The sequence below is a fragment of the Dermochelys coriacea genome, chromosome 8 (assembly GCF_009764565.3).
Source record: "Dermochelys coriacea isolate rDerCor1 chromosome 8, rDerCor1.pri.v4, whole genome shotgun sequence".
In the NCBI taxonomy this organism is placed as follows: domain Eukaryota; kingdom Metazoa; phylum Chordata; order Testudines; family Dermochelyidae; genus Dermochelys; species Dermochelys coriacea.
Window position 1 is genome coordinate 80,137,273 of NC_050075.1, and position 24,395 is coordinate 80,161,667.

General features: G+C 38.3%; 1 protein-coding gene across 6 annotated transcripts in view; it reads right to left on the reverse strand.

Moving 5' to 3' along the window:
* Positions 1-5,344: 5,344 nt before the first annotated feature.
* The window catches only part of PRKACB (protein kinase cAMP-activated catalytic subunit beta), a 110,746-nt gene continuing 91,695 nt past the window's right edge, over positions 5,345-24,395 (reverse strand). For all 6 annotated transcript variants that reach the window (XM_038413472.2, XM_043520374.1, XM_043520376.1 and 3 more), the window contains 4 exons: positions 23,175-23,270; positions 21,132-21,254; positions 14,578-14,742; positions 5,345-5,963 (listed from right to left, as the gene is read on the reverse strand). In XM_038413472.2, coding sequence (XP_038269400.1) covers positions 5,838-5,963; positions 14,578-14,742; positions 21,132-21,254; positions 23,175-23,270 — 510 coding nt within the window. In that variant the 3' untranslated portion in view covers positions 5,345-5,837. The remainder of the gene's footprint in view (positions 5,964-14,577; positions 14,743-21,131; positions 21,255-23,174; positions 23,271-24,395) is intronic.

Sequence of the window (24,395 nt, forward strand, 5' to 3'; positions counted from 1 at the left end):
AATGTTGCCTGAAATTTTGGAATTGATCAGATGGGGTCTTCAAAAGCTATCACATTAGACACACAAACACTACTGAGTTGAATGTTTAGCTTCCCTTTGGTTGCCCAAATGTATCTCAAGCTGTGCCTTGTCAAATCTTCTACAGGACCTTGGAAGCAAAGGAAATGGAGACATAACTATAACTGTATCTCCCAGTGAAGAAGAAAGGCATCTGTGACGGAGTTTGGACTCCAGTGTACTCACGAATAGACCTCAAGACCTATGTGTTTAGATTTTTTGCAAACAGAACAACAGCTGGATGTTTCCATTTGACAAAGATTGAAGATGTCATTGTCATTGAGAAACCATTCTAGTTGGTCTGCACCTACTCACCTTGTACTATTAGGTCAAGTGTTCTTCACTTCTGCCACACGCAAAGCCAAAGGAGTCATTGTTCTGGATGCACCACTCCCAGTCAGGCTATTTGTTGATATAACGGGGAGACAGAGGCCAAACTTGGCAAATCACATACTAAATTTTCACAGATAACAAGGGCAATCTGCACCATCTTGCTCTGACTACAAGGAGGAATGCTTTTAGGACAAACCTTACAACCAAAATCTCTAACAGGCTGCGTGTGTGTGGAAGTAACTGAGTCTCTTTCTGCTTACACATTTCATGGGTCACGAGCTGACTCAAATGAGTACCATAAACACGTTACCTCTACAATCCAAAAAGAAAGGGTTTTGTACCGGTTCACTTCAGGAGCGACGTCTTGACCTCCTCAGATCATAGAACCGTGTCCAGACTATGAGTCACCAATGTTTAAAAGGGAATTGTACGAACACTGAAATAGATTCATGTTATCATTTGCATGACTTCACAGGAAAGTGTAAGTAGCCATCAGGTCTAGCACCCTTACACAAAATTTGATTGGAGTGCAGATTTCCAATGATGCAAGGATGATTGCCCTTTATAGATCTAGAAATTTCTTTGAAGCAGCCAAGCCCTTCTGGAGTCTGCAGAAATCCCTGTAAATGTTAGCACAGTAGCTCTCATATTCAACACAGATTTTTTACTCATTCACCCTCAACCTCAAAAAAGCTACAGAGAGGAAAGTTATCCTGAGAAACTAGATCACACCTTGACCCAACTGAACCAGCTGTCCAAGTAAGGGAACTTCTGTATTATCCCTGTCAGACCAGCTCTATACATCCTATCTGTAAACCCTTTAGCAGTTTCTTATGGAAGATGAAAAGGAGTACTTGTGGCACCTTAGAGACTAACAAATTTATTAGAGCATAAGCTTTCGTGAGCTACAGCTCACTTCATCGGATGCATTTGGTGGAAAAAACAGAGGAGAGATTTATATACACACACAGAGAACATGAAACAATGGGTTTATCATACACACTGTAAGGAGAGTGATCACTTAAGATAAGCCATCACCAGCAGCAGGAGGGGGAAGGAGGAAAACCTTTCATGGTGACAAGCAAGGTAGGCTAATTCCAGCAGTTAACAAGAATAATCAGAGGAAAAGTGGAGGGGTGGGGTGGGAGGGAGAAATACCATGGGGAAATAGTTTTACTTTGTGTAATGACTCATCCATTCCCAGTCTCTATTCAAGCCTAAGTTAATTGTATCCAGTTTGCAAATTAATTCCAATTCAGCAGTCTCTCGTTGGAGTCTGTTTTTGAAGCTTTTTTGTTGAAGGATAGCCACTCTTAGATCTGTGATCGAGTGACCAGAGAGATTGAAGTGTTCTCCAATGGTTTTTGAATGTTATAATTCTTGACGTCTGATTTGTGTCCATTCATTCTTTTACGTAGAGACTGTCCAGTTTGGCCAATGTACATGGCAGAGGGACATTGCTGGCACATGATTACATATATCACATTGGTAGATGCGCAGGTGAATGACCCTCTGATAGTGTGGCTGATGTGATTAGGCCCTATGATGGTATCCCCTGAATAGATATGTGGACAGAGTTGGCAACGGGCTTTGTTGCAAGGATAGGTTCCTGGGTTAGTGGTTCTGTTGTGTGGTTGCTGGTGAGTATTTGCTTCAGATTGGGGGGCTGTCTGTAAGCAAGGACTGGCCTGTCTCCCAAGATCTGGGAGAGTGATGGGTCGTCCTTCAGGATAGGTTGTAGATCCTTGATGATGCGTTGGAGAGGTTTTAGTTGGGGGCTGAAGGTGATGGCTAGTGGCGTTCTGTTGTTTTCTTTGTAGAAATGCAGAAGAAACATAAGACTCGTGATCTAGAAGACTGCAACAAATTTGTCTAAGAAAGCACAAACAAAAATCTTTAAAATGTAATATGGTGTTTATACTAGGAAACTAAAACACAAAACCGAAGTCAATAGGCCTATAGCAGCATAAAATAAACTTTTTCAAGTTCTGTGACCACAACAATGTGAAAAGAGAAGCTGAGGTACAGACAGACACAGCAGTGCCTTTTAAAACATGAACTGCAGGATTCTGAGGATAAATGATAGCCAGCTCCCATAACAGTTTTTACTTTTATCAATAGTTTCATGGCTTATAAGGCACACAGTCTGTACAACAAGAATCCGCAGAGATTATTTTATAAGAGAATTGTTTTAAATAAAAATAAGGAATAAATGTGAGATGATAAATATGGAAAATTATTTGCATTTGATGACCAGCTTGCTCTCTGTTTTAAAAAAATCCAACTCTAATTGCCTTCTGGCAGTGCTTTCAAACAGTACCATCTTCTTCAAAACACTCAACTTTAGCGTGGAATTTAATAGGCCCAACCTAGTACGTTCAGTACATTACTCGAGTCTTTCCCTGTTATTAGTAAATTCAATTTTAAGAAACCATGTATGTGACGTGGTACAATTAATTAATTAAACCTGGGTGAGATTCTGTGGCCTGCGCTATGCAGGAGGTTGGACTAGATGATCAGAATGGTCCCTTCTGACCTTAGTATCTATGAATCTATGAACATTCTAGTAATTTTTTACTATATTTCACACTCTTGCAGTACTTATAAACATCTAATTATTTGCAAAAAAATGTAAAATATTTTCAACACTAGGGATTTAAAAATAAGCGTTTTAATGCCACTGACAAGAGAATAAAGAAGCAATTTACTTAATGAGATACAATCCTTTATGTTGGAAATGAAATTGCATATAACTAGTTAAAATATACCATTTAGTTCAACACTTAATTCCTCAACTGTGTAAAATTAACAAGCCTTTATTTTTTGATATACAATTTTTCATATGGTAAAAAGGATTTTTGAAATTAAACACAAGTATGATATTCTTGTGGTTATATTTTTATGACTGTGTTTAAATGAGAGGATTGCATAATATTCACATTGTCAAATGTATTCACTAATGCCATGGAAACTATGCTCCTTCTCTTGCCCCAAATAAAGTCTCATTTCCTTACTGAAGTCTATTATGCCATGTTGGAAATTTATTTTACTTCCCATAGTTAACTGCTTGTTGATACAATTAAGAAATAACATATCATCATGGAAATTATTAAGAGGCCGCTTCAATTTATGCCCATCTAGAGTTTAATCTGGATATCAAATAGACATGTTAGAATCAATGCCCTAGACTCTTCTGTTTTACTATACACCCAGGGTGAATGATCACTATATTTTACAGAATAGAAAATCTCTTAACCATATTAAGAGACTGAAAATTAAAATAATAAGCAATCAAACTGTGATCTCCAGCATTTATTAAAATCTTTTAAAGTTCATAAACGACAACAAAGTTACTGTAGAATTTATCGCATACAGCTAGCATACAACAGCATGTCCTCAGTCTAAATGAAATACAAAAGATTTTAACATTTTTTATACAAAGACTTTTTCTTTAATTTATTAATGTGATGATATATTTTTATTACATAAAATTTGCTACAGCAAAGTATTTTATACTTTTCTTGTACATATGTAAATATGGGTGGACAAAGGCTGCAATCAGCGTCAACCTCCTAATGACGTTGTGCAAAAATGCTTGACAACCTAAAGACATACAGAATGTTGGATGTTACAGCTCATACTGGTTTGTAAAATGTCTACAAAGGCTTTTCTTAAAGGAGTGTAATACAGATGAAAAGGATGTAATGTCAATGGTTCATCTGCACTGACATTCAAACAAATACAATAGCTATGTATCAATATAGATCAGTTTTAATAAAAACGAGTCATCCTTGTATGCATGTAAATTGATCATAAAATATGAGCCTAGTTTATTTTAAACTCTTTAGAAGTGCTGTTTTGAAGACAGGTCACTGAGATATCCAGAATCAAGTGTACAAATAAAAATAGTATGGATAAGTTTAAAAGCAAAAAATAATGTGCTGAGCCACTGATTATTAATAAACACTGAAATAAATGTGTAAAAGTGCCAAAAGCTAGTACATGGCAGCAGTATCTTAAGTCAGTTGGTGAGAGTATACAAGCCCAAATTCTTACATCTGTGTGATCATACATTCTGTTTCATTGAAAGGAACTAGGTTAGAAATGAAGACACAACGTAAATAAGAAAACAACTGTGGCAGTTTTTAAACTATGTCTCTTTTACACATGAATGAAGCACTGTAATTAAAAATCAAACGATCATAGCAGTTCTCCATGCCCAGTTTACTAATATAGTATACCAGAATAAAAACTTGGCAATAACCTTTTATTTTAACAGCTAACAAAAAAACAACACCATATTCATCTAGCAATGCATTCATATTACTTCGCATTTGCTAAACCCACTTGTTTCCTCATAGCTAATGGCAGAGCACTTTTTGATTTTGTTTTTTAAACCAACGCCTTAAGTTAAAAAAGGGTATTAAACGAGGAATACTTTCGGAGACACAACACTGACTTTTTTTTTTAGTCAGTCATATTCTGTTACAATACTGACCAAAACTTCTTTTAAGAGTTTAGGGTTTACGGTGTTAAAAACCCATTTAATACCTATCGACTGAAATGCTGGTAATTTACTTGGTTAAACATGGTCTGAAGTTCAGACCCGGTAGAGCTGTTCCTGCTCAGTGAGATTGCGTGCTTCCCATGGCACAGTCAGGTTATGGCATATTTACCTACTGCCCAGGTGAGGAATACAAAGGAAGGAGGCAGTGAAGAGAACTGAAGGTATGTAGAAAACCAAGGCACGAGGCCCAGCTACTGTCCCCTACTTAAGCTGTCCAATTTATGTTAATTTTGGTCAGGCTCCAGGAAGTAATGTTTTTAAGTTAATTTAGCATAGACTTATGTGGCGATAAATACTACCTTCAAAAATGCTAAAAATGTTGGCTAGATTTAGTCTGAGCTACCTATATATATATATATATATATATATATATATATATATATATATATATATATATATAAAATCAACTGTAGTCTCAGATACAAGACAGACAAGAAGTATTGGCTGGCACAGACTAGAAGCAACACTTATCTTTCACTTCAGTCTAAATCACAGTAGCCGCAACACCTTCCATTTCACTCGCACAAATACATTATTCAAAATAAAATGGAGCATTCTTGGGTAAAAACTACTTCATTTTAAAAAGGGGGAACCGAACATTATACAGAAACAAATGAAACGACAGAAACCAAAGATAAGTAGGAAAGTGGTCTAGTATTCTGTGATACAGCAAAACAGTGCTTGCTTAATTGTGCCTAGTTATAAGGGTTGGTGCAAACTGCACACATGGAAGATGGCAATAAAGACCTCAGTCAGCTTTGTGGAATGAAGTAACTAGGTAACTGTTTTGACATATGACTGTCTCAGCTTCACCTCATCAGTTAATAGAGTGCAAAGATCCCAATGTAAGTCCTGATGTCATCTTGTCCTCTTACACATACTAAAAATCAGCAAATTCTTTTGCACATTTCTCTGTTAGAGACACACGAATATCTTCTTCTTCATAGTCATCAAAGTTGCTGGTATCTCCAGGTCCTCTGCACTTTGGTATAAAAGGAGCTTCTACCTATATTTGAGAGAAGAATCACGTAAGATGTCAGTTTAAAAGAGCAGACAAGTAAAAATCTACCTTTTAGATTTACTGATATGGTAACAAGCATAAAAAACCCCCCAAAAACCCTTGATCCTCCACAAGCACTTCTTTATCACTGGCAAGTGAGAAAGCTTAATCAGAATAACTTTACCCAATATCATCCATTACCACATATACTTAGGGCTTTCTCAAATGAACATATCAAGTAGTGTCTAGATGTATGGACAGAAATTTAAAATCATCACTTACTGACAAAGGTCCAACAAAAATGACTTTCGTCCAGAGAAAGACTACCATCCTTCTCCATCACCATCTCAGACAAAAGTCTAAGCAAATACAGCTATTTCTTATGCTGCACTTGGAAGGTCAAAAAACTCAGATTCCAACAGAGAACAGGGGAAAATGAATTTCCTGGAGATGATAAAGGTAGAGATAATGCAGTGAGGGCTGCATGCAAGAGAATCTATCACAATGGTTGAAGAGATGGAAAAATGGACTCCTGGCTAGCAGCACTACCTAGAAATCCTGGGACAATTTGGGATCCAAACCTCCCAGATTAAAAAAAAAAATCCTTCCAAAAGACTGGGCAATACCCAATAACAGGAGCACGCATCAGTTCAGCTGAAGCTCCCTGACACTTCGTACTTACTAGCACCTTGCCTGAATTGAACATCAGTTAGTTTGCTCTCATTCATGCCCCTATCTCAGCCAGGCATTAGGAAAGGAGAGAGCTGGCACTGAGTATAATGGAAGGGGGTATTGTGAATCATCAGCATGTATACCGGCTCAAAATCCAAATCTTTTGACTATCTCCCCCGCAGCTTCACATACATGTTGCTCAAATATAACTTTCAGGACCTCTCATGACAATTGTTCCACATTACTCAGAGATCTCCATCAGATGAAAAAAGTCTGTTTAAATGAGAAGCAAGAGCCCATCTAACCAGATCTAGAATTGGGACATAATGATATGGCTACTGAAAGACTTTTAAAAATATCCAGGGAACTCCTTCACTGTAGTTATTTCTATGAGGAGAACAATTATGTCATCTCCATGACACACCCACAGCAGTTTAGCTTTAGCATGCCTCAAAAGACTGACTCCTGTGATTAGATGAAGTAATCGGTTGGGTTTAACAAGTTAGATAGGTCAGACTATACTGTTTTTAAAAAAACAAAACAAAACCCAAGGTTGTTTCTATTCCTTCGGAAGATATTATTCACACTATTCAATATAAATGAGGTCAGAGACTCCACTATAATTTTCCCTACAGTTAATTCTAAGAGTAAAATTGAAATGAATGAGCAGATTCACCTCATCCGTGTAAGTTCAATAATCAGCCCCTTTTTGCAGATGCTCCAAAAGACATATTACTGCCTCTTGTGAGCAAAGAGTATTAAAGATGAATATTAGAAAGATGGATATTTGAGGTTAGACAATATGATTTATGAGGAAAGTTTGAAAGAACTGAGCATGTTTGCTCCAGGGAACAGATTGAGGGAGGGCATGATAACAGTCTTCAAATAGGTAAAGGTTGTTATAAAGAGGACAGTGATCAATTGTTCTCCCAATCCATTGAGGGTATGACAAAAAGTAATCATCTTAATTTGCAACAAGGGAGAATCACATTAGGTATTCAGAAAAAAATGTAACTATAAAGATAGTTAAGCACTAAGGGACTTCAACTAATCAAACATCTGTTGAGAAAACAACACAGCAGGGCACAGATTATCCAATAAATTCTTGGAATGTACTGGAGACAAATTTTTTATGTCAGAAGGTGGAGAAAGCTACTAGGGGAGAGGCTGTTCTAGATTTGATTTTGATAAATAGGGAGGAACTAGTCAAGAATTTGAAAATGGAAGTGACCATGAAATGACTGAGTTTATGATTCTAAGGAATGGTAGGAGGGAAAACAGCACAAAAAGGATAATGGATTTCAAGAAGGCAGGCCCTAGTAAATTCAGGAAGTTGGTAGGTAAGATCCCATGAGAAGCAAGTCTAAGAGAAAGAGATGTGGTATATCTTGACTTTAGTAAGGCTTTTGATACTGTCTCACAAGACCTCCTCCTAAACAAACTAGGGAAATACAACCTAGATGGAGCCACTATAAAGTGGGTCCATAACTGGTTGGAAAACTGTTCCCAGAGAGTAGTTATCAGTGGTTCACAGTCAAGCTGGAAGGGCATATCGAGTGAGGTCCCGCAGGGATCAGTTCTGGGTTCACTTCTGTTCAATATTTTCATCAATGATTTCGAGAATGGCATAGCATGTACACTTATAAAGTTTGCGGACAATGCCAAGCTGGGAGGGGTTCCAAATGCTTTCGAGGATAGGATTAAAATTCAAAATGATGTGGACAACCTGGAGAAATGGTCTGAAGTAAACAGAATGAAATTCAGTAAGGATAAATTCAAAGTACTCCACTTAGGAAGGAACACATACAAAATGGGAAATGACTGCCGAGGCAGGAGTACTGCAGAAAAGCATCTGGGACTCAATCACTGTTGCGCAAAAAAAAAAAAAGAAAAAAAAAAAGAGCGAACAGCATTCTGGGATGCATTAGCAGGAGTGGTGTAAGACAGACATGAGAAGTAATTTTTCCACTCAACTCGGTGCTGACGAGGCTTCAACTGGAGTATTGTGTCGAGTTCTAGGCGCCACATTTCAGGAAAGATATTGGAAATTGGAGAAAATCCAGACAAGAGCAACAAAGATTAAAAGGTAAAAAAAATATGACCTATGAAGGAAGACTGATTTCCACTGAATGCATCCGATGAAGTGAGCTGTAGCTCACGAAAGCTTATGCTCAAATAAATGAGTTAGTCTCTAAGGTGCCACAAGTCCTCCTTTTCTTTTTGCGGATACAGACTAACACGGCTGCTACTCTGAAACCTGAAAAAAAATGGTGTTTGTTTAGTCTGGAGAAGAGAAGACTGAGGGGGGAATATGATAACAGTTTTCAAGTACATAAAAGGCTGCTACAATAAGGAGGGAGAAAAATTGTTCTCTTTAACCTCTGAAGGTTGAACAAGAAGCAATGGACTTAAATTGCAGCAGAGATGGTTTAGGTTGGATATTAGGAAAAACTTCCTGTCAGGGTAGTTAAGCACTGGAATGAATTGCTTAGGGCAGGCTGAGGAATCTCCCTTTTTTTTTTTTTTTTTTTTTTTTTTTTTTTTTTAAGAACAGGTTAGACAAACAGCTGTCAGGATAGTTTAAGTTTCCTTAATTCTGCTTCACAGTGGATGCTAGCTGACCTCCTGAGGTCCCTTCCAGCTCAACATTTCTATGATTACAGTGCAGCCCAGAGGCCTAGCAAAAGCACAACATGCTGCCATGTGGGAATCAAGTAAACCAGTCCTGAACGCCAAGGCCTATGTCTGATCCCTGTGGAGTGGCAAGAGCACACACTTGTATATTACATTGTATCCTCCTATGGCCATGTTAAAAACAAAGCTGACAAGTTCCAAAGGGAGCTGAAACCACTTTCTTTGGCCCAAAGGACTGTCACTGCAACGTGAAGGCTTTCAGAGTGGAGGGAAGGTATGCAGGACAAAAATAAAATCACACAACTTTATACAAAGGGAATACAGCATAGGTGACCACTATGGTGGATTCTTTGTTGACATCAAGGGATTCTGATATCTCACAACCACCAAGAAAGTAAAGCTGAAGTGGTTTGTGAAATCATACAATTCAAAAGATACCTATACAGTTTTGGATCACCATTTTCCTATAGTGAAACCCTTATATTTAAAGAAGAGTAAACTTTGATAATGTTTTATATGATTTTGTATGGTGATGTTTCATCCGAACATTTTATATGTCAGAGACAGAATGTGCCTGTGCAACAAACTAGAGGCCAAACAGTGTTTTTGCCATTTTTTTGTTGCTTTTAAATCTTGCAATGGTTAATCTTATTTGTAGATCCAAAATCATAGGGAACTCTGAGGATCACAACAAATCTGCCTACTGGAATTTGTCAGTGAATCTGACAGACTGCCAAATATTTAAAGAGATTGTGATCTGAAAACATCAGCTATTATTTAGTGTTAGATCATGACATTATGATCTGCATAGTGCAAGGAGTGGCATGTTATTGCACTGACTTGGAACATCCTGAGAAGGAGAGAGTGACTCCCTGCTATGCTGGGGAGGGAGGAAACTATTCTGTGTTTATACCCAGTGCAGCATAGGAAGGCTCCAACTTCCTGCCCCACATCTGCATTTGGATGGAAGGAAGTAGCAGCTCTGCAGAACCTGCTTCCTTTCTTATACTGCCACCTTTGATGTAGAGATACGCATGTCTGGTCCACAGTACTACTCACTAATATTTGTGAAGCTAGAAATCACAAATAAGAACAGGGCCTCATTGCACATGGCTTTATACAAACATACATCCCTGCCCTCAAGGCAGGAAGGAAAAAGTGGGTGCTCAATAGCCTGAGTGCATACCTAACCTATGTAACCATGTGTTCCTATTGCCATTACCCTCATTCTCCCTCCAGTTGTTCCCAAATTATTCCTTAACAAAAAAAACAACCGAACAGACTAAAACTGTGATTTTAAACAGCGTTTACCAAATGCGGCCACCAGGGGCTTTTCTTAGATTCATAGATACTAAGGTCAGAAGGGACCATTATGATCATCTAGTCCGACCTCCTGCACAATGCAGGCCACAGAATCTCACCCACCCGCTCCTGCAAAAAACCTCTCATCTATGTCTGAGCTATTAAAATCCTCAAATCGTGGTTTAAAGCCTTCAAGGTGCAGAGAATCCTCCAGCAAGTGACCTGTGTCCCATGCTACAGAGGAAGGCGAAAAACCTCCAGGGCCTCTTCCAATCTGTCTTGGAGGAAAATTCCCTCCCGACCCCAAATATGGCCATCAGCTAAACCCTGAGCATATGGACAAGATTCACCAGCCAGATACCCAGGAAAGAATTTTCTGTAGTAACTCAGATCCCACCCCATCTAACATCCCATCACAGGCCATTGGGCCTATTTACCATGAATATTTAAAGCTCAATTAATTACCAAAATCATGTTAAATTGGAAAAGATGGGGATCAATATGAAAATTGAAAGGTGGAGAAGGAATTGGTTAACAGGGAGACTACAGCGGGTCCTACTGAAAGGTGAACTGTCAGGCTGGAGGGAGGTTACCAGTGGAGTTCCTCAGGGATCAGTTTTGGGACCAATCTTATTTAATCTTTTTATTACCGACCTTGGCACAAAAAGTGGGAGTGTGCTAATAAAGTTTGCAGATGACACAAAGCTGGGAGGTATTGCCAATTTAGAGAAGGACCGGGAAATCATACAGGAAGATTTGGATGACCTTGTAAACTGGAGTAATAGTAATATGATGAAATTTAATAGTGAGAAGTGTAAGGTTATGCATTTAGGGATTAACAACAAGAATTTTAGTTATAAGCTGGGGACGCATCAATCAGAAGTAACGGAAGAGGAGAAGGACCTTGGAGTATTGGTTGATAATAGGATGACTATGAGCCACCAATGTGATATGGCCGTGAAAAAAGCTAATGCAGTCTTGGGCTGCATCCGGCGAGGTATTTCCAGTAGGAAAGTAAGGAGATTAAAGTACCGTTATACAAGGCACTGGTGAGACCTCACCTGGAATTCTTGTGGCCACAGCCCCCTGGGCTGTGTGGTATGTGGGGAATAACAGCCCCTCCCTATCTCTGTTGGTTCTGGGGCTTCCAGCTGGGGTTGGGCCCTGCACCCTTCTGGAGACACCTGGAGCACAATGCTGGAGGAGCAGGCAGCTGATGCGTTCCCCACCTTCCCAAAGCCGGTGGGGCTCAGGCTTTGGGCTTCAGTCCTGGAGCTTTGGGCTCCAGTCCCAGGTTCCAGCTGCACAATGGCAGGCCCTAGGCTCCGGTGGTGTGGCTTCAGGCTCTAGTCCCCACAGGGCTTAATTTGTCCCCAGGGCTGAATAAGTCTGCTGTGAAAAGTAATATTTGTATGTTAATATCACTTTTCTACAACGGACTTATTAGCTAGCAATAAATAAATTACTATGATTTGGATGTGTATATGTGCATATTTATTTGTTTTTCTTAAAGCTAATTAAGTATTTTAGAAAGAAGTGTGAGAGCGGCCACCAGCAAGAGTTGGTGGCTGCACTCTAAGGCCACCAAAAATTTTGTACTAGGAACCCCTGCTAGCTCAAATGAAAAGCCCTAGATGTTTACTTGTCCTTGCAATACAAATGAAAAGCCCGAGATGTTTACTTGTACTTGCAATACAGGGTTATTTTTCACAATATTATTCTCAGATCCCTACCAGAGGAAATCTCTGAAAGTGAGCTCACAAGAGAACAGGGATATATAATGGAAATACTGTTCAGCCTTAATTAAAGCCATATTACCAGGCACTGTTTTAATCAATTCCTATGCATGCATAAAAAGAAAAAGAGGATCTGATCTTATCTGAAATATTAAATAACTGACTGTATTACGCACAAGTGTAACACAACAGTACTATTCCTACCATGTGAGTTGCTAAGGAACTATTTTTTCATTATGCAGAGTAGCTCCAGTTTAGGCAAGTAACTTTACTATAAAAAAAAGCACTGGTGAAAAGAGTCACTATGAAAAGATGGCATCAAACGTAACAGTTGATCTCTAGATTTCAATACACTCTGAAATATTAATATTGTACTGTATTATTATATTGTTAGCCTTCTAATAGTATTTATTTCCCATAATTAATAATTTCAAAACCATTCTTCATTAGTATTCCAAATCCTTTACAAAGGGTAATATAAAGTAGCAATAGTTGTATCACTAATTCATTTTTAGATATTTCTTGCTTCTGATAAAAAAAAGTTTGACAACAATAGGATAGTGAGGTTAAGCATATGTAGCAAAATATTAAAATATTTAATTTATTATTATAGGAAAAAAAATCAGAGGCACATCACAGAGGAATCCCCACTGCATATAAATTGTGTTCTAAATGGGCATTTAAAAACACAGAGAAGAGATAATTACAGTTCTGTAAGGTTAAATCTTTTCTTAAAATGTCTCCACTTAACACAAAGAATGCAAGATGTGTTAATAGTATCCTGTCTTATAGTAATTAATACATTAGTGATTACAACAACTACTGTTCTGTCAATTTGTGTAACCAGACAACCAGTTACTTTTTATAAACTATTGTTAGATTTTAGGTTTGGCCTTTAAAAGTATTTTTAAAATTATTATTATAGCAGCACTTTCACACCTCTGTTAGTATTTGAATAAGATACTAATATTCGCTGAAGTGTGTCACTTGACTGTAAACTCATTTATGACAAATGTCTCAATTAAAATAAATTATTTCCGCTCTCAAAATTTTCAGAACAAAACCAATGAGATTTTAAAATTTTACTACTTCCTATTTAGAGGACAGAAAAATACTGGTTTAACCTAAGAAACTGTTCATTTCCTAGGTGTATGTCATCTGGGAACTGGCTAATTTCCAGGTGCTTAGTGATGCTACAAAAGTGGCACTATGTCATAGAGGGGAGCAGACTCTGGGAGCTGCTGGGAGGCAGGGCCCGCAGTAAGTCAGGAACCAAATCTTGCCCTTCTGCCAGCCTTCTCAGCAGTTGTATCTATGATGAGACTTTTCTTAAGGTCTCATTCTGCTACAGCTCCAACAGTGGGAGCCCTAGCATAGTTTTGCTGCCAGGATTGTCTGACTGCTCAGAACCTGAGCTAGTGTAGAAAACACTGTGGTAAAAATGCTGACATCCAACCAGGGCCAGATTTTCAATTAGGCACATGCCTAGGGGCACCAGCATTCTAGGGGCACCTAAAAGTGAAAAGTGGGTTAAAAGTTTCATTTTTTAAAGCAAATATGAAGGTCAGCGGGGGGAGAGACAGGGATGCTGAAGGTGCTGTGACTAGGGACGTGTGAAGTGTAAATCCGGCCCTGCATCCAACCACTAGAAGGGCTCCCAACATTGCTACCCTAATGGAACTGCATAGTGCTAGAAAAACAATTAGATAATTTAAAAGAAATCTTCTGTGTGTTCAAGATTAACAAGATCTGCTGTTCTCAGAGGAAGACAGCAGAGGAAAGGTGTGTGACAGCAGAAGCTGAGTGTGTAATAGCAAAGGCTGGAGACAAATCTCTGGATTAAGACCAGAGCATCTCCATGGTGAAGAACAGGCTGGCTTCTAAGAACAAGTAGGCAAAGAACATAAAGATTTCTTAGTGGGAGGGACAATTTCAGTAGCCATTATATATTAAGGATTAAGTAGAAGGTTAGAGGTGCAAGAAATAGCTCATTTTGAAGATGGGCAAGAAAGAAATTAGAGTAGAGTGTGAACCATGCATTAGGGGAGCAGGGAAGTGCATGAGGTGCTGAGGATAAGTATACCTGTCCTTTGTAATTTAATGCATTCCTCAGGATCCTAAGTAATATCATGCTTTTCTCAGAATATTTGAATTGGATGTGTCAAATTTGCTAACTTTTCCATTCATAATACAACTTAAAATACCCAACTTTGACTTTGCTTAATGAAATCAGAAATGCATATAATTTTAATTAATTAGATGAGAAAGTGCCTTACCTTTCTCTGATAAATGGCAATCCAATCTGTTGTAGCAAACCACTTGTGGTTCTTTATGTCATTTACACCATTCTTTAGATTTCCATATCGTTTGGTCAAGTCTACTTGGAGTAAATTTCTTAGTAGATCCTTCAGGTCTGAACTGAAGTGTGATGGGAACCGTACCTAAAAGTCACACCCATAAATTAACACCACAATATAGATTACATTTGTTTTTTCTCCCCCTTTGTGAAGTAAAGAGAACAATGCTCATATAAATTAAAACTGTGGAGTCATTCTACACTTCTAATCATACATATCAGTTGGAGCACATAGAGACAGATGGAATTAAGGTTGCTTATGCATTTTTATTTCAAAGGACCTTTTCCAATGGCATATAACTGTCAAATTTTCACTTCTTGGGCTGAATTTTTCTAGGTCTTGTCTGTCTCTGGATTATATATTTCTTTATTTTGAATTTTCAGCATACGGAAGAGATTCTGTAAGAACTGAGAAGCTAATTTAGTTTTTACTAACTGATGTCTCTCCAACACTTCTGGGTCCCCCTTCATCAAATAATTTTTAAAGCCAAATTTTAAGCTAGCATCAGATTTTGCCTCCCCATTTTTGAGAATATAACTGATTTTGTCAGTAAAGAGGGGATAATTGCCTGACTTATGCACACAAATGGTGGTTTGTATCCCACTTATGTTGTTGAAATCAGATAAATAAAAAGTTGAAGAATGAAAACAGCAATTTTAATTCTGATTTGGAAAATCATAATTATAGAAAAGAAGACTGAATATATAAAATCTGTGAAAACTGACAGGGAAATAGAAATACTTATTAAAAATTCCTACAAAATAAAAACAAAATACATGAGATAATGATGAAACTACTAAAATTCACATTGCCACAGTTGGAGCTATAACTCCTTAGTACAATAAAAGGCTTATCTTTAACTGGTTTAAATCTTACAGGATTTATTTTTCCTTACAGAACTGAGAAAGGTTAAGCCGAAAGCATACGATTGTTTGTAGCTGAGGCCTGGACTAACAAGAGTAGGCAACACCTGAAGGGAGAGGTCATTTCTTAGTGGATAGAATTAGGGAGGTAAACAGATCATTATGCTGAAAACAGAATGTTTGTGCTAAATAAGATAAGTAAATAGGTCAGTAGGCTAAAAAGATAGAATGTCTGAGACAGCCAAGATAAGAGGCAGAATACCCTGGGAAACATTTACTATTGTGACAAAGCTCTGTCCTTGCCTCCGTGGGTCCCGCATTTCCTGGCCGATTTCACTAGCCTCAGAGGCTCACTGTGATCCTCCACATAACCCTTCTCTCTCTAGAGACAAGGGTCACAGTCTACTGAGCCATTTTCATCATAAGCCAGCAAGGGAGATGAGGAGAAGTTATCCTTCCTTGCACAGTCTCTGTTGTCTCCCAGTCTCAGTGATTAATCAGGGGTGTGTGGGAGCCTGGGCTCACTCTCTACTCCGGGCTCCAGCCCAGGGACCCTAATAGTATCAGCTATGGTAGCTGACCTTTTAGAAACATGACATGTACAATTCCCTGGGCTACTTCCCCCACAGCAGCCCTCACTTCCTCAAACGCCACTTCATGCTTATCCCAGCTACCTCCTTCCTTGTGCCTGATATGGTGTGTACTATTCAGTCTCTCCAACAGCGCAATTTCCTCCCACAGCTCCTGACATGCACACCCACCTGACTAACTGGGAGGCTTTTAAGTAGTTTCAGCCAGCCCCTAATTGGGCTTCAGGTGTCCCAATGAACCTAGCATCCTCCCTGCCTTCTGGAAAGTTCTTAATTAGCTCCAGGTATCTTAATTGACCTGGAGCAGCTGCCATTTCACTTATCTTGGTACCAAGGATTTGTTTAGCCTGGAGCTAATATATCTATCTCCCACTACTTTTCTATAGCCATCTGGTCTTACCCCAACACACTATGAACAAGGTAACAATGGACAAAATAAGTTAGGAATGTTCAAGAGGAGGTTGAGTGTGGACAATGCACGGACAGAGCATGCTGCACAGGGATTGGTTCTTGGAAAGTAACCAATCCAATAACATGTGATGCAATGTATAGCAAATGCAGTATAATGTTTTTTGTGTAACTTTGGACATGTGGTACACTCTATACCTGCCCCCTACACTTGAGTAGGATCAACTCAGCATAGCTTTTCTGAATGCCAAATAAAGATGCCCGAGAAATCTGGAGTTGAACTAAGTTTTCTGAATTCCAGGTAACTGCATAAAGTGTTCTTTGAGAACTGGACAACGTGCTCTGGAAAAGATGAGTGGAAAAAGTCTCAGAGGGAATCCCAACACTGCTTGACTCTGGTGTTTTGTTTTTAGTTAATTACCATTATAAGGGCATCCCATAGCTAATGAACTCAAATATCGGATTAAGAGGATCCGGTTTCTAATTAGTTACTAATTGCACACTCAGCAGTCATGTGTGGGAATTCAATCTAGAAATTTACCTATACTGTAATCTCTCTATAGATAGCATATACACGGCCAATCAAGCTTTTAGCTGAACAATTCTGAGCATTGTTTAAATATATGAAAGTTTGTTTGCCTTGTCAAAGTAAATTTGTGACTATCTAACAGATCATCTCAAACACAAAATAGTCATATCCAGTCTGCACTGGCAATGTAAACCAGGTTAGCATGAACTATGCTTCAACAGTGTTTAAAGAAGATCTAGCTGATACAGGTTTTGCTGCATAGTTTTACAGGGCCTTAATGATTCAAGAAGCACCATCAGAAAAATCTAATGCAGGATCTGAAATTGGGGGGGAAGGGGGAAGAGAGGAGTCTCTCTTGCCATATCCATGCTTCCAGAATTTGGCACTCATTATGCCCAGTTGGTCAATGGTGTTCTGTAGATATGTAATGTCATTAAATAATTAACTTAAGAGTTAAATGCAGTCTGCAGAATTATTTAATCTGTGAAGAGATGTGGCAAAAACATGAGCTCTGATAGCTAAGTATACTCCTCCTATTTATCTGTCTTGGCATGTGTATGGCTCTCATTAGTGTAGTATCTGAGTGCCTTACAATTACGAATGAATATTATCCTCAAAACACTTTGAAAGGCAGGAAAACGTTAATCCCATTTTACTGATGGGGAACTGAGGCAGAGGGTAGGTTAAATGACTTGTCCAAGGTCACATAGGAAATTTGTGGCTGAGCTGAGAACTGAACCCAATTCTCTTGAGTTCAAAATCCAGTGCCCAATCCACCAGACCATCCTACCTTCCCAGAGTCAGTAAAAATATTGAATGATAAAACTAGAGAAGCTTTAGGTACATTAATGACTGCAAAAATTAACCTTTTTTTTCCAATATGAAGATAAATCTTTAATGAATAGGCAGTTTAAAGAATCTTTCAGTAAAGAGAATTTTATTGGCATTTGTGGTCATTCTAAAAGTCAATACTTTACGCAAAATGTAAATTAATAACCTATTTTTACAGGAATTCACAGCCATGAAAAACGTGTCACAGACCATGAAATCTGGTCTCCCCCTGTTTCTCAAATTGGGTCCTGACCCAAAAGCGAGTTGCAAGGGGGTGTTGCAAGGTTATTTTAGGCGGGGTCATGGTATTGCCACTCTTACTTCTGCGCTGCCTTCAGAGCTGGGCGACCAGAGAGTGGTGGTTGTTGGCCAGGCACCCAGCTCTGAAGGCAGCTCCCCACTAACAGCAGCACAGAAGTAAGGGTGGCAATACCATACCATGTCACTTTTACTTCTACAGTGCTGCTGTTGGCATCAGCTCTGCCTTAAGAGCTGGGCTCCCACCCAGCAGCTACCACTCTCCAGCTGCACAACTCTGCAGGCAGCACTGCCGCCAGCAGCAGCACAGAAGTCATGGTAGCAGTACCACAACCCCCCCTACAATAACCTTGCGACCCCTCCCCCCCACAACTCCTTTTTGGGTCTGGACCCCTACAATTACAACACCATGAAATTTCAGATTTAAAAAGCTGAAATCATGAAATTTACTATTTTTAAAACCCCATGGCTGTGAAATTGATCAAAATGGACATGAATTTGGTAGGGCCCTACTAATAGGCTATCCTCTTCTTTCTCTTCTAGTTTTCTTTTTTACCCTGTCTCACATGTTGCTGCCTCCTACAAACTGTTCAGTTGTTCCCCTTTCCCCTCCCCATAGATAACTCCTGTCAGCAAGTGATCAGCGAAGTAAAACTGTTAAGAATTTCTTGCCTCATAGTACATTTTTACTTTGGTTCTCCACATGGAGTGGAATGAGGAAAAAAGCTCCTGCACTGATGCATATTGGCCTAATCATATGAAACCTCATAATTTTGATTATTTTAAATTATATCTATTCCCCAAAGATTAATTTTGGGGCATTCCCCCATAAATGGAGAAAATGTACCTCATCTCCACTATCCTTTTAACACTATTTCATTGCAGTCTTTGTCATGAATACTGGGTTCCACTGACTGAACAGCTTAAATTGATTCTCTTTCATGTCTGCACAGGAAGGAAGTCTCTTTCCCATTTATGCCTCCACTGCTTGTGGAATATCTTCTCTCTTACACAGAACCTCCCTTTTCTTCTTGAAACTGCCACCCTCTTCCAAATTTCTTATTGTTTCCCTACATATTCCAGATATCAGATTATTAGCATTTCTTAAAATGTACTTTGCCACAGATGGAGCTATAATACCTTAGTACAATAAAAGGATTATCCTTTAACTGGTTTAAATCTTACAGGATTTATTTTTCCTTCTTGAGAGAGTTGGGACTCTCACCTGGGAAGTGACCAAAGAGGTCAGATTGAGGGCAAGTCCACACTACAAAATTAAATCGACCCAAGGTTAAATCTACACTACAAAATTAAGTTGACCTCAGTTATGTCAATTTATAGTCGCCACAGTAATTAAATCACTTTTGCTTGTCCACACTATTCTCCTTATGTCGGCGGTGCAAGTCTTCACCAGGAGTGTTTGCACTGATTTAACTTTCAGTGTGGGCATTGTGGGAGGGCATGGATCAGCATTCATGTCGCTCTCCCTGTTAGTCCCTAGCCCAAGACAGGGAAGCTAATGATCCAACCAACGGACCAAATTCGGTGACGAGTCCTGGTCATCTGAGGAACGCTGTGCATAAAGAAGATTGTGGGAAGTCTTCTGAAAATCAGTAACAGTGGATGTAAGCAATGCAGTGTTTACACTGATACTGCGCTGACTTAACTATATTGACTTAAGGGCTCTCATGGAGGTGGAATTATTAAGTCTGTGTAGTGGGTGAGTTACATTGGTGGGAGCTGCATTTTAGTGTAGACTCTTACAGAGTTAGGTCGACGTAAGCTGCCTTACATTGACCTAACTCTGTAGCACAGACCAGGCCTGAGAGAAAGACAGAACTTGAACAATGGGGCTCATTACACCTTGGCTGAACTCTAGGTTAACCGGAATGGGCTATGCTTTAACCTTCCCTTCTCTGTGCTAACCTAAGAATTCCCATTGCAATGTTGACTAATAAACCCCATTGTTTTGACAACACTGAGTGTCTCTGCAAATGCTTGGTGAGGTTCATTAGTCTCTTAAGAATGCACAAGTCTCTACCAGGGACCAACCGAGTCTATCTCAGTTGGATTTGCTCAGCAGACTTCATGGTGTGAAACAGGAGTGCTGGAGCCCCAGATGTTCAGTCTAAAGGAGGCAGTGAGGCCACCTGGCCTACTCTGGGCAGGAGTAGGCACACTGAAGGTGCCTCCTAAAGACTGTTCAAAGCTTGGGGTGTAGCATCGATCCTGCGGATTTGTGACGTATACCTACTGGATTACTTCGCCATTTTCTTTTAAACATGGAAACATAAAATTCGGGGTCTGGGAATGCAAGAATCTGAGTTTTTAAACTTTAAACACAGTAATATTTCAAAAAAAGAAAAGGAGTACTTGTGGCACCTTAGAGACTAACAAATTTATTAGAGCATAAGCTTTCGTGAGCTACAGCTCACTTCATCGGATGCATTTGGTGGAAAAAACAGAGGAGAGATTTATATACACGCACAGAGAACATGAAACAATGGGTTTATCATACACACTGTAAGGAGAGTGATCACTTAAGATAAGCCATCACCAGCAGCAGTGGGGGGGAAAAGGAGGAAAACCTTTCATGGTGACAAGCAAGGTAGGCTAATTCCAGCAGTTAACAAGAATATCAGAGGAACAGTGGCGGGTGGGGTGGGAGGGAGAAATACCATGGGGAAATAGTTTTACTTTGTGTAATGACTCATCCATTCCCAGTCTCTATTCAAGCCTAAGTTAATTGTATCCAATATTTCAGAGAGTTAAAAAAATGTATGCACTTTTTAAAAATTATTATTGCAGTAAGGATGTCCATGGATTCAAAAGTACATGTTATGGACTGGAATTTTCTAATTCTCTATCTAAATCGCTCAACCTCTAATAAATCAGTGAATTGTGGATCCACTCAGCAGACAATCAGGCTACAGGAAAAGCTGTGCAAAGACAATGGTACAAAAAAAAATTTAAAAATAGACAGTTTTTGCATACCTTTCCAGAAACTATCTTTTCATAAATTTGAATTGGTTGATCTGCAAAGAATGGAGGATATCCAGCGGCCATTTCATAGATTAACACTCCTAATGCCCACCAGTCCACTGCTTTGTTGTAACCCTGTGAGATAAAGGGGAAATATTACTGTTTTATCATAGCTAATAAGATTTAAGAGTTCCTATACACTTACAAATACAAAATATATAGTATTAGTATAAAACATTAAAACAGAATAGTTCAAAATTAATTGCCTCATGACTTCCAGTTTGTAGTAGACTTAAAACACACATGGATGATGCACTATGAGATTAAGTTCACGGCTCAGTTCTTGAAACTTTTTGCACAGATTGCTGTGCTTGGGCAGAGCCCCAGTGAAACCAATGGGACTCTGCACAGGTGCAACAACCCACCCACCCAGAAGAAAGCAGATAGCACCCACATAGCAACCCACCCACAGAGAAGAAATATTGGGGCCCAGGTCTTTATTTGAAAGAAACTTAGTTTCAGAGTGAATTGGACATTTCATTGAGTACAATCATGCCTCTAGGAATGTATATACTCTGTTTCATTCTTCATATTCATAGATATTAAGGTCAGAAGGGACCATTCTGATCATCTAGTCCAACCTCCTGCACAACACAGGCCACAGAATCTCACCCACCCACTCCTACGAAAAACCTCACCTCTGTCTGAGCTATTGAAGTCCTTAAATCATGGTTTAAAGACTTCAAGGAGCAGAGAAGCCTCCCTCAAGTGACCCGTGCCCCATGCCCCATGCTACAGAGAAAGGCGAAAAACCTCTAGGGCCTCTTCCAATATTATTTTAGTATCTTAAAACTTATTAGTTAAGTTAAAATGGAACCTCTCAAAGCTTTTAATAGAAACCAGTTTTAAAATATTTAGTTATTTAGCCGTTATTGATTCATCTATTAACTGACCTGTACTTAAAATTTATCTGAAAAACACTTTTTTTGTAACAAAAGCGATTTACTCTGAAAATATATTACTTAAAGTACAAATACATTTGCAAACAGTACACTTAAAAATACATTCTTTTTCTGAGATCTTACCAGGACCTGAGCTCAAGCTTCAATGTCCTCCCTGAAAAAATTAATATCAATATACTGAAGTGAGAGGGGAAGGAATGCAGCTTCCTGTGCTGCATTACATGTTAAGTGTATTAAGATACACCGGCTAAGAACTATTATCACCACCAAAAGTTTCAAGAGAACCGTCACCTGCACTAAGACCTTGGAAGATTACAAGTAGTTTCGATTGACTTTTACAGACAATAGATAAGATATTGTGTAATAAGGAGGCATCGGTAAAACAGAGATAATGATACTTGCTTTCCTTTGTAAAGCACTTTGAGATCTATGGATAAAAGCCAAGTGTTAATTATTATAATATCCTCTCCATTCAGATACTTGTATTATTTGAAGAAAGAGATGATGTGAGATAAGACAGTTATGCTTAAAGATTAGTGTCACATTTGACTTTTTTATTTATATTTAAAAAGGCTTTTAAAAAAAGAAGAAGATTTAATGCATAATGCTTACAGGTTGAAACACTCCCTCAGTGGGGTGATTCCTAAATACCTATTGGTTTATCCAGTATGCAGGTCTGGTTACCTCCTAAAATTTTTTACTAGTTCATTAAAACATGAAAATATACCAGAGCAGGCAAAACTGGCATACACTTATGAAAAATGCTAGTGAAAAAAACCCGCCTAATTATAATTTGCTTCCTGCCCCGCAAAAAGTTACTTGCAAATGTGAAAACAGAATTTTGCAAGGTTGCATTAAGAGAGTGTACTAAGAGATAATTTGGAGTATTTTTTAATAATCTCTAATTAACATAGATGATTGCATTTTGTGTACTTTACTAAGGACTGGCAATTCAGGGACCGATTTTCACAGCTGCCTAGCTACTGCAGCTGCTTCAAATGCCGATCATTAAATTAATAATGCTAAATTGGATCAAATGTCAGGCCTGAACAACAAGACAGTGCTTATTCTTAAGATATATATATTGAAATACCTTGCTGAGAATTATTTCAGGAGCCAAGTATTCTGGTGTTCCACATAACGTCCAAGTCCTTCCTTTTACTCTTTTCGCGAACCCAAAGTCTGTGACCTGGAGCACAAAGAAAAGTACTTGTAATTATTTTTAAATGTAGTTTAAAAAAAATTTCAATTGGGAGGATGTTCTGAAAAGTATCTTCATCCACAGAAGCAATTCACCAGTTATAACTTGTTCAATATAGTATAAGACTTCATCTTGTTAGCCAGTTATTTTGATCCTTTAGTTCAGACAAAAACTTATGAAAAAAAGGATAAAACTAAAAAAAGGAAAGATATGGCTGGTACTCCACCCTTAGCACAAGCCACTGTATTAAAAAAATGCAAAACAATGAGAGCAAACAATGGATTATTATTTTACAGATGAATTATACATGTATTAAATGTTAGTTCTTACTGTTACTTTTTATTAAATATAAATGTAGTCTTTTTATTAAATATAGCTATAAATGTTGAAAAATGTGTTTATTGATAAATGGATCATAACTTCTGTAGGTGCTATAAATAACAACTGGATCAGAAAAAAAAACAGCTGGTCAAGAGATCAGCAACTCCTTGAAAATCTGGGAGATTTTTACTGCAAAATTGCATAAGGATTATATGTACCCTTTTGGCAGCAGCAATCTAACATTATGTAATCGAGTAAGCTATCATAGAGGAGGTCTTTTCAGATGATAGTAACTTCTGATTTAATCCCTCTGAAACACTTTCTCAGACACTATATACTATTCAATACAAACTCCTTCAGGTGCAAAGAGATGCAAAATGGAAGAGGAATGTTTCCATAGCTCCACTACTAAGGTATTTCTTTATGTAAGTGAAAGTTCCAGTCTTCTTCCACATAAATAGGGCATACATCTTTGTTTATTATTATTTTGGTGGAGGAAAAAATGCTAATAATAAATAAATAATAATAATAATAAAATTATCTGACTTGCCACTGCTCAAAAAATCATTTATGATGATCCAAAACCCATTTATTCAGTATAAGACAAATACATATTCTTTTCTCTTGCAAAGACAGATGGCTCTTGCGAAGACTTTACTGAAAATAGCCAAATCACAAACACTGATCTTTGTTCTTTTCCATTTGTGCTTTTAGGCTGAGTGGACAAACTATTAAGGTTTTCTGTTTTATAATTTCAGTCACACTGTTAATCAAACTTAAAGAGAATTTTTA